The sequence below is a fragment of the Zeus faber genome (genome assembly GCF_960531495.2).
Source record: "Zeus faber genome assembly, chromosome: 3".
Lineage (NCBI taxonomy): Eukaryota > Metazoa > Chordata > Actinopteri > Zeiformes > Zeidae > Zeus > Zeus faber.
In genome coordinates, this window is record NC_137190.1 from 29,229,632 (window position 1) to 29,240,679 (window position 11,048).

An 11,048-nucleotide genomic window follows, 5' to 3' on the forward strand; every position below is an offset into this window, starting at 1 on the left:
TCTAAAATGTTTTGGTAGTGTATATATTTTTTAATATTGTGTCACGGAAATGTTTTATTGTTTTACTGTTTTCGACTAAAATCATTAATAAAAAGTCTCCAAAAAGAATTATGGAAATAAGCGATTTCTCAATGCTCTTAGTTTTGTCATTCATCCGTGGTTTTATTACAAGGAAGAATACGTTTTTCTTCGCCATAGAGTTTACATAAAGATACAGTTAAAAAACCCATTGGGGTGTTAAATCCACAAAAAATACCACACCATGTTATCATCTCACATGTTCACAGTTTATTATAACCACAGCTACACACCAAAACAAAAATAAATTGACATCATAATTGTTACAGGCTTACCCTGTATGTTCCAGCAACATAAGGGTCCACACCTTTTTTTATTTAAACTGGTATAATCCATATCTGCACACCTCTGCAATAGCAGAATATCTGTTATAGCACTATGGTATTATTAATACCTGAAATAGTTACAAGTTGTAAGTTACAAATATTTCAAAAGTTGTGGCATCCCATGTGTATTTTTTTATATGGTAGACCCTCAAATCCCACATCCAAAGGAATTAGAAATCTTAATTGTAAATATGTTTTCATGATATTAATAATAAACGCAGGCACAGATAAATGTACAATTTCAGGGGTAACAATTTGAAGCCAAAGGTGCCTCACTTCTGGATAATGAAGTAGAACGTGGGGTCGTCGTCCGGCGCCGGCGTGGTGCCCATCTCCACCGCGTTGGTGTCCGCGATGTGGATGAACCACCCAGTGAAGCGTGCCGACTCGAACCGCCGACTCCTGGTCTTGGTGGCTTTCATGTAGAAGACAAACGACATGTTGTTGTCGTCGCCCTTCGAGATCAGCTTCAGCCTCTGACTCGGACACGTCTGAAAGGATGGAAGGAAGATGGCAGACATTATGGGAAACGTATGAACGTTCAGTCGCATAACGCATCACTAAACTGTATGGTGTACAACAAGAGGCCACCGCACTCATTTATATCAAGCCTCTTTCAATTTTAGATTATTTGCTATTTCTGGAATGTATTTGCTTTTAATTACAATTGATTTTATTTTCTCATGCATTTTTTTTTATTTATTTGCCTGATTTGTACAGTTTTTCCAATACTTTTCAAAATTTACAATACTTATTTTCCTTTTTTAATGTTTCCTATTTTTACTTTGAATTAATAATGATATTAATTTTTGTTCATTTCTTTCTATATTTTTTCTGTATTAGTAAAGGCACATATTTTCTTTTAAAAATATGCATTTATATATATTTTGTAACTGGAGACAATTGGAATTGAGGATTCTTCCTCAATGGTTTTGGGATGGTGAAATAAGGGTTTGTTGACAACCAGCTAAAGGAAAATACCCCTCTGTATAAGCAGAAAAGGGCCCAGTCACCCTGAAGAATACCTCTACTTGGAGCAGGACTCTCTCTCCATCTTTGCAACATTTGAGGAAACAGTTGGAGTCGGTGAAGTTCACGACCACGGGCATTCCTCTGAACGGCTGTTCCATCCTGTCTGACTTGTAGTAGTAGATGGTTATCTTCTCTGAAAACACAAAACACAGTCATGCGTTTAGAGTATTGTTGGGGCCATTTCCTCTCCGAAAATACAGAAAGGACTTGAATGAAATAGACCTTATGGAATGTAATCTGTTGCCAAAACCAAGCTTATGATCAAATGCAAAAATGGCAAATTCAAAACCCTAACCCTAACCCTAACCCTAACCCAATTTGCTAAGGCACTCAAGTGACGAAACTAAACGATTTATAGTAAAACTGATATGAAACTGATTCATGTGAAAGTTTGCTTTGTACTGCATAACCACAGACCTGGATTCGGGGACATGTAGAGGCTATTCTGCACACAGACGCTCCTGAGGTACTGCTGTGTGACAACATGCTCGATTGAAATGTTGTCGATTTGTTTTTCCTTTTTGAAACTTCCAGCGCCACTGGGTACTAGAATACAATCCATGCATCGGAATGGGTGTTATTGGCAAGAAATATGAAATACAGAATACAGTTAGCTAAAATTCAAAATTTGAACTTCGAAATTAAATTATAGCAGACAAGGCAGCCATTTTCCAAGGACTAATGCAATGCATTGTTCACGTGCATCAGTCAGTGTGATAGAGTAAGACTCCAATGAGTAACGAAAATATTACTGCAAGGCTTCTAATCACCCCAACACCAGCCTCTAGAATTAAGAAGACAATTAAGAGACTTTACCACCAGGAGACTGAGAACATGTGATCAGGGGCTGACAGTAATCGGACCTTTTCGGTCCTGGCACCCAGATTGTGGAATGAGCGCCCTCCCAAGTGTCAGATAAAAGGCTGTAGATTGCTCTAAGTGTTTGTGTGCATTTTGCACATATGCATGTTGACTCAATGAATTGCTAAAAAACAAAAGCTCCATAAAGCTCGATATTACACGGCTCTCTGGAATACTCAATTCTGATTGGTCAATAGTGATTGGTCAATTGTTGTGGATTATGTTACTCAAAAATTAGGGATACAAGTTATAAAAAAACTAGATAAAAACTAGTTCAGCTCAATGTATCCTTAATTTAGTAAGTAGCCTTGTAATAAGTGGAGCCAGCCACTCAATATTGCACAAGAACCCCCTTCAGGATGATACAAAGCACCTCCACTTTGGGCCTTGGGGTCCTGATCACCATTTTATGATCTCCATGATTTTGAAATATTGACCGACCGGCTGCACATTATCCTTTACTTCTGACGTACTTACAAGATAGGGAAGGAAAGCCACCATATTTACCGAAAGTCACCTTGCTGGAAGTTGCCACCATGACAACTTGTTTAAAGGTGCAGTCCGCACCGATGCAGTTGTGCGCGGGGCTTGCGGCGTCGCAGCCCCTCCCCGTCAGCACAGTGATGCTGGTGCTGGTCATGGTGACCAGCAGGACTCCCGCCTCCCCCTCCTCGCCGCTCTCCCCGGGACAGCCCTCCTCCTCCCCGCCGCCTCCCATTCCTTCCCCCTCCTGCCACTCGGCCCCCTCTTCCTCTCTCCTCATCTCCAGGCTGAAGTGGAGCAGGGTGTTCTCCTTGGAGACCGGGTAGAAGGCCTCGCCCTCCGCGGGGCTCGGCTGGCTGGCGGGATCCTCCTTCTGGTCGGCATGGTGCAGGATCTGGAGATGGAAGGATGGAGGCATGGATGTACAAGGGTTTTGGTTTCCTGTCGGTGTACTACCCAGTGCAGACACTTGACGAGTCCAAAGGTCTTTTCTCTGTTGTGTCATGACAGTGATTTCTTTTGGGCTTGATGAGGCTAATTTGAAGTCACGTTTCGATTTTTAATAAACTTGATAGTCAGTTATAGCATGTATTGTATCAGTTGATTTCAAATATTCTTCATAATGTTGTGTACCGTAGTGGAGTTGAACCATGACATAGTTATTATACTACTGGGATCCAAATAAGTGTATCTGAGTAGTGCATTATTAGTAGTCACACCTTTGTGAGATTTTGTGAGGCGAAGTCTTTATACGTCAAAACTACAGTGATGAAGCACTCGGACAAAAACAAAATGGAAAACAACTCAAATGATAGACAACGGGGCCCGTGAACTCACTAGCTTTGGATTGCCCTTGGTCAGCAAGTGTGCAAACTCCTCAGGTTTGAGGTTCTCCAGATTGATCTGGTTAATGGACACCAGCGTGTCTCCTTCCCTGCACAGAACACATGTCCGGCTGCTGTGAAAGCTGTCCGTGGAACTGATCTGATGACGGGCTACATGCACATCTCCATCAGTCAAATCAAGTCAAGTTAAGATCTGCTCTATTTGCCCTAACCCGGCCTTCAATTCTGGTCTTCTCAGGTCACTTCCGGTTCTTTAGGTCATCTCGTACAGAAAAACACTGGCAGGAAGTCTACCCAAGTTTAAGCAGTCAAGCCCCAAATACTGTACCTGGCAAAAGCTTTTCCTCCATTTTTCTTGAATTTGACCACATCCCGCACCTCATACCGGTGTTTGCCTTCGTGGATGTTGTGAGCGATCTTCAGTCCGCCTTTCATGAGAGGATCCTCAAAAATGACAAATTGCGACTTATTTTCTTGACCAAAAATGTTCAATTTTAGCACCTTATATCCTTCCTGTGAGACAGAATACTGGGATTGAGTCACCTACCTGAGAGTCCATGGCTGCTGTCCAGAACGCTGAGCTGGTGAAGGTGGTGACCTGACTTCTCTTTATACCACATGGATAAAAGAGGAACCAGAAGGAAGAGGCTGACGTCATGAAGTTGTTAGAGAAGTGATGCCACAGGAGGAAGTGAACGCAAACCATAAATGTCAGTCGATGTCTGTCGGGTTGGACGAAAGCTGAGCAGCAGAACTGAGCAGCAGAAAAAAATATGCAGAATACAGTGTGCCGTACACAACGTACAATGCGTCCATTGACTGCGTCATTCACACACACACACACACACACGCACACACACACACACACACACACACACACACACACACACACAGACACACACACACACACACACACACACACACACACACACACACACATATAGTTATCCAAATCTTCTCCATAAGTACTAATAGTTGTAGATGTTATTAAGTGTCCAGTTATTTTGGACTTTCAGATGCTGAATTCTGTTTACAAATATCAGAGGACAAACATTTATTTTGTTGTAAATTATAAAGAAGAATTTAAACAACAAAATCACTGAGAGTGAGGAAGAAGTGATGGCAGAATGGGGTTTTATTTAATAATAATATTACTTCCTTTATGACATGACATAATTCCTTATTCAATTGATTTGTTCCTTTTATTTTTATTATTGTTCCTGTATAACATTGTGATTGTCAAAAATGCTATTTGGCTTTCGCATTAAGGTAAATATTCAATTGGACAATATTTTAGATTTAACATTTAGCAGGATATAAGGTTTGATGATCTATTCTCTCTTGAATAGTTTTAATCACTTTAACATTTAATTCAATATTTACTGAGGCATCTGGGGAAAGCGTGCTGTTATTTTGAGCACGATAAAGTGGACAAACACGCACACACGCGCGTGCACACACACACACACACACACACACGCACACACACACACACACACACACACACACACACACACACACACACACACACACAAACACTCTGAAATCTATTTACAGCTTTCCCCAGCCGACCAGTGGGTTGAATTACACGAGAGGCACACTACTGTCATGAGTTCACAGGTCTGCCGTACGCTACAGTATGTGGGACCTGACGAAGCGTCCACGTTCCCATCGTCTTAAAGTCGGAATCAGTTGACACACACTTGAAGCCTGAGACAACCAGGTACTGTTCTGTACTAACCAAGGCTCGGTACTGCCATGCTGACTGTATTTCGGGAAATGTTTTTTGTCTGACTGCTTACAAATGCTTCACTCATTGTAGAAGTTCAACTTGGTGAATATGTGTTTTTCTGTGTGTGTGTGTGTGTGTGTGTGTGTGTGTGTGCGTGCGTGCGTGCGTGCGTGCGTGCGTGCGTGCGTGTGTGCGTGTGTGTGTTCAGACAACGATGCTGGATGTATTAATAATCGGGGGTGGACCCCATGCCCTGACCCTGGCCACGCTGCTATCCAACCCCGACTCAGAGCCAGAGCTGGGGGTAGGTAGCGCCCAGCAGGACCCGCTCCTTCCAGAACCCCAAACAAACCAGAGGACGTCCAAGAATTGCACCAGGAACAAGCACAAGAAGAGAGTTCAACCTTGTATGTTTAGTTGTGGTAAAATAGATGTAAGTAAGGGTTAATGTGCAGCCAAAAAAGCCTTGCCTGGGTGATCAGGACCGTGTATCCCTCTGAAGGGGGTTATTTAACGATAATGACTGGCTGGCTGCACATTATCCTGCTTATTGCGGAGCTACTTAATAAATAAATAAATACATTAAGATGGAATATTGATTTATAAATAGTATGCCTAGTTCAACAGTGTAGCGAACTATTTACCCTACAAAATAAAATTGCCCTATGATGTGAGGGAAACGACTCCAGGCGGACAAGTCGGTAAAAACAGATCAGAGGTCATTATTTTGAAGTAACTGACGGCTGAGTGCCACCATTGACCAATCAGAATGGAGTGTTCCACAGAGCCGTGTAATCATTCAGACTGTGCTTTGCAAGGCCAGAAAGTTGAAGCGAGGCCGGCGCCGCCTGAGGCCTCGGGCGTGGTCCGGACCCCCCCGCTGACGATCAGAGTGGTAGATTCCTACGGCGAGTGGACGGCTCTGTGGGAGAGTCAGTTCGCCGCCCTCAACATCCCTCACCTGCGGTCCCACGCGCTAGTTCACACGGACCCCCTCAACAAGGTGTACACACAGTAACACACACCGTTCCTTATAAGGAGGATAATGGAGCCTTGTAAAGATAACGAGGGACGGATTTCAGCACGACTATAAATCGTGATACTTGGATCTTCTCTCTTCAACAGAAGGCATTGCAGGACTTTGTGACGGCGCACGACCGCAGAGCAGAGCTTCACAGCCTGCCGGACCGGGCCTATATTCTGGATGACAACGCCTTCTACAATGACATGCGGCTTGGCAAGAAGGAGCGAAGACGCCTGAACATGAAGAGGAGCCTCAAGAAGAGCTTGTCCTTAAGTCTACCAGGAAGCAAACTTAGTGTGGACTTCTTTAAGGACCAGGTTGGACTATGTGCCTGTGCGGTGGTTTGTGTATGCATTTTTCCATTATAAAGCATGACGTGTTGAATGTCCGCATTTGCATCGGCACCACAACATACTGTCGTGCCCGCTGGGTGGTGATCGCTGAATTGATCGAACAAGTTGATGAAGCCAATAAACTAGAATTTACACCATGTTCCTGTATAATCTGCGTCGTGTTGTCATTCTATCAAGACTGCTGCCGTTCACATGTCGAGCATGAAAAACCAAATCAACCCCCCCTTTTAAAATCTGCATGACGGTATGGTGCAAAATTCTAGTCATGCACTGATATATGGTTGATTCAATAGCCGTTCAAAAATTGTACCACCACAACTGTTTACAAAGGATAAATGAGACTCTCTCAAAAGGCTTCTAAACATATCATTTTTCAAATCTTCACTGCTGTGAGCTTTCCTTTGATGGTAATGGAGTTGGAGAATGCTTTTGTTTTTACATATACAGGTGGAGAGATACAAGCTGGACAGAGTGCTTGTGAAAGGAACGGTGGATAGCATCACCCCGGTGTTGGAGGACCAAGATGAGGGAGAGGTGGAGGAGAAGGAGGGGAGGCGGGAAGGAGAGGGAGTGGGGCTCACGAGGAGAGCGAAGTACTTCCGAGTCCTTCTTCAGGGGGGCATCACGCTCGAGGCCAGGCGGGTCGTCGTGGCGACAGGACCGACTCGGGCCCAGATGGCCAACATCCCAGCCTGGGTGGGGAGCATCGCAGAGAGCTACCCAGAGGAGCACCTACAGCACACCGCCCACCTCATGCACCACCTGCCCGCCGCTCGACAGCAAGCCGAGGAAGAAGGTCATCAGGGAGAGAAGGGGTCTTTAACACCGGGTAACTCATAAATACTGTATATCTGTACATATAATGTAATCTCACCTTTTCGTTTGTCAGTGTATTGCAGATGTCGAAAATCAGGGTTCAGAAAGTGAAGTCAACCACGCGGATTTGCCCTTGAGCACAGCCCAGAGGTCCAACTAAATTAATGGAATCGACTGGATCAGTGCGTGGCTGGAGCAAAAACACGGCAGAATTTTTTTACTTTCTGAACCTGGAATTTTCCACCTCGGGGTTGCTGACGTAAAAAAAAAAAAAAAAAAAACCTGGCCTTGATGGCCGCTGATCTTGGATTTACAGGGCGTTCATGTGTTTGTCCAGGGTCGTGGGTGGTGTGCAGTGCGGGGCAGAAGGTGATGGTGGTCGGTGGAGGACTAACAAGCGCTCACATTGTCTCCATTGCCGTGCAGCAGGGAGCCAGCCACGTGACCTGGGTCATGAGAAAACACCTTCAGGTCCTGTACCAGAATGAAGGAAGACCGGAGCAAAGTATAACAACCATTCATGTGAACTGGGGCAATGGGTCAAAGCATTGGCTTCAATTTGGTTTAGTATTGGCCATGTCTCATGATTTCAATGTGTCTAAAACATGCTGAAGGACTGATAGAGCAAAGTGCTCCAGAGAGTGATTTCATTGTGCTTTGTTCCACAGTTGAAGCAGTTTGACGTGGGCGATGTGGAAGGCCTGGTGGGTCGCTATTCCCACGTGGAGCACGGCATCAAGATGGACGGCCAAGCCTTCCTGCGGCAGTTCTACAACGAGAGGAGCCTGCAGAGACGCCTGGCCATGATCCAGCAGGCGCGGAAAGGCGGAGCGGTCACCCCAGAGGCCTACGTCCAGCTGCAGCCTTTCATACGGAGCGGACGGGTGGACGTGAAGACATATTGCCAGGTGGCAGTGAAGAAAATGTCTTTCCTAAAAAAGCAATGGGGGTAGGGCGAGATGACGTCGAGGTGACATGACATGAGATGCCGTGCTTTTCTCCCCTGTCACGGTCCAGGTGAGCGAGGCCAAGTGGTGCTACAGGAATCAGGTCTGGAGCCTGGCGCTCAGCACCGGGGACAGTTGGAGCGGGGACAGGATCTGGCTGGCCACAGGCTGCAAGTTGGATGCCAGGCAGGATCCATTGCTCTCCGGGCTGTGGAGGGAATTCCCCATTCAGGTGGGTGGGTGATAGAAAAAAATCATTTAAAACTGACTAAATTCATGTATAGATAGATGTATACAGTAGATAGATAGATAGATAGATAGATAGATAGATAGATAGATAGATAGATAGATAGATAGATAGATAGATAGATAGATAGATAGATAGATAGATAGATAGATAGATAGATAGATAGATAGATAGATAGATAGATAGATAGATCATATCAAATCATACTACTATTGACTCACAAGTATGATTAATCCAGTTGATGTGATCCACACAGGTGATAGACGGCTGGCCCTGCATAGCAGAGAGCTTGCAGTGGGCCCCGGGCTGTCCTCTGTATCTGATGGGGCAGTACACTGCACTGCAGGTGGGTATGCTTGTCTACTGATGTGTTTACGATGTGCTATGACCAGGTTAGAACAATCATAATCGCTCCCAACACCCCACACTATTTTACCTCACTACTACATTTCCCGTTGGCTGTTTTATTAGGGGCATGGTTGTTTTTTTTCCGTCCAGCCAGCTTCTCTCTTCTGAACACCTTCTCTAAGTGTCTTCCTATTTTACTCTTTGCGGTGCTTTGTGAGGTTCCCTTATGGAACAAAAATACCATATCAGCGACAAATATTGACAAACAATGTAGTGTAATTCAATGTGTAAAATTACATTTTAATAGATGGAGGAATTCCTCAGATATTCTTTTTAATGCATTCCAATATGTTGTTAATATATTTAAAATATGAGTTAAAAAGGCTTAATATATAGTATATACTGTATGTACGTATATACTTTTGAACAATGTGGGAAACATTCTGTTAAACATCGCAAATATATTACTAATTATATTTTTCAATACATATGATGAAGATTATACTATGTCAAATAAATGGCTCTTTATATATCAATGTTTTTCATGATATCAGTGTTTGCATTTGGCTGCCTGCCGAAATAAATGACGAGTTGCGAGTTGAGATCTCCACGTGGAAGACATTTCTGTTGCAACGTGGACTTGTTAACACTGTGATGGTGATGGAGGACTGCGCGGATAAACCTGATTGAATGAAGCGATCCGTTCCTTGGCTCCCGCGCCACATCGTTTTCACGTCCTCTGGTGCAGGTCGGGCCTCACGCGGTGAACCTGGCTGGAGGGCAGGCGGCCAGCACGCGGATCTCGAAGGACATCCTCCGCCGGCTGCAGCCGCATGGGGGCAAAGCCAGAACAGAGGAATATGTGCAACAGATGCGCGGCCTTCTGTGGTTATGATCTTTGTTTTTAGTGCTGTTCACTCACTTTCCTCTTCCCGGGGGTTTAAGTAGGCTATGATGCGAGGCTTTGTGATCATGTTATTGTTTACCGAAGATATCATTTAGAATTGGGGTTTTAGTGCCTTTAGATCAGGGGTCTCAAACTGAAATGACCTGGAGACCACTGGTCAAGTTGTCTTCTCATAAAGGGAAAATCAAAGTGTGTTTGTCACGTTGTTTTTTTTTTAACACCTACTCCTGGTTTTTTTTTTTGTATTATTAATCTCTTGCACCCTACTTCGCCACTGCCCTCCAGGGATTAATAAAGTGTTATCTTATCTTATCTTCGGGATTGTTATTATTTGTGTGTTATTTTTGCCTACTTCAATACAGATTGGATTTGACTGACTCATCCGTCCGCCTGACATTCTATGGCTTGTCTCACTGAGTTTTATTTGTTCATTTTCATTTCTCACCCCATAATGCAAATACTGGTACGCCTCAAACTATACGTTGTGTAACTACCTCCACTTCCATAAACTCTCACCCAGGTGATCAGGTGATGCCCTTCACGTGATACCAGTGCTCCAGCCTTCAGTCCAGTCCGGTAGAGTCCAGTCCAGTCCACTCCATTTCAGTCCAGTCCAGTCTAGTCTAGTCCAGTCCAGTCCAGTCTAGTCCAGTACAGAGCAGTCCAGTCCAGTATAGTCCACCAGCAGCCTTCTAGAAAATACTGTCTTCATTCGTTGTAGCGATACTGACAGAGGTGCCTTAAAGTCTGGATTGTTACGTTCATATCGCCCTATGGAGAACGTGTGTGATGCTGTCAGGTAAGCGTGACGTCATTTTGACTGGCTGGTGTTTTCTAACGGGGCCGGTGGAGCCACGGACACCCCCGTCTGAGCCGCTTCATGTTGTCAGTTCAGCTCATAATAAAGCAATGGGACTGTGTTGGGGTTAGGTAGTAGAGTAAAAAATACAAGACATTTGCTTTGAAATGAAGTGCAGTAAAAGTGTGCAAAACTGTACGTAGAGACACGTGAAAAATGTACTGAAGTGCAGTAATGTAGTACTGTACTC

General features: G+C 44.2%; 2 protein-coding genes across 2 annotated transcripts; one reads left to right on the forward strand and one right to left on the reverse strand.

Annotated features, from left to right (window-relative positions):
- Nucleotides 1–656: 656 nt before the first annotated feature.
- On the reverse strand, nt 657–1,520 carry LOC307227958 (interleukin-1 beta). The gene is made up of 2 exons (XM_079997406.1): nt 1,430–1,520; nt 657–895 (listed from the first exon to the last, which is right to left on the reverse strand). Exons 1-2 carry the CDS (start codon nt 1,511–1,513, stop codon nt 677–679), a joined length of 303 nt encoding a protein of 100 aa, XP_079853532.1. The 5' UTR covers nt 1,514–1,520; the 3' UTR covers nt 657–676.
- A 3,691-nt stretch (nt 1,521–5,211) lies between these two features.
- Nucleotides 5,212–10,300, forward strand: LOC307228260 (uncharacterized protein). The gene is made up of 10 exons (XM_079997879.1): nt 5,212–5,348; nt 5,566–5,764; nt 6,176–6,360; nt 6,483–6,698; nt 7,182–7,563; nt 7,888–8,021; nt 8,219–8,458; nt 8,568–8,729; nt 9,001–9,090; nt 9,841–10,300. Exons 2-10 carry the CDS (start codon nt 5,572–5,574, stop codon nt 9,985–9,987), a joined length of 1,749 nt encoding a protein of 582 aa, XP_079854005.1. The 5' UTR covers nt 5,212–5,348; nt 5,566–5,571; the 3' UTR covers nt 9,988–10,300.
- The last annotated feature ends 748 nt before the right edge of the window (nt 10,301–11,048 follow it).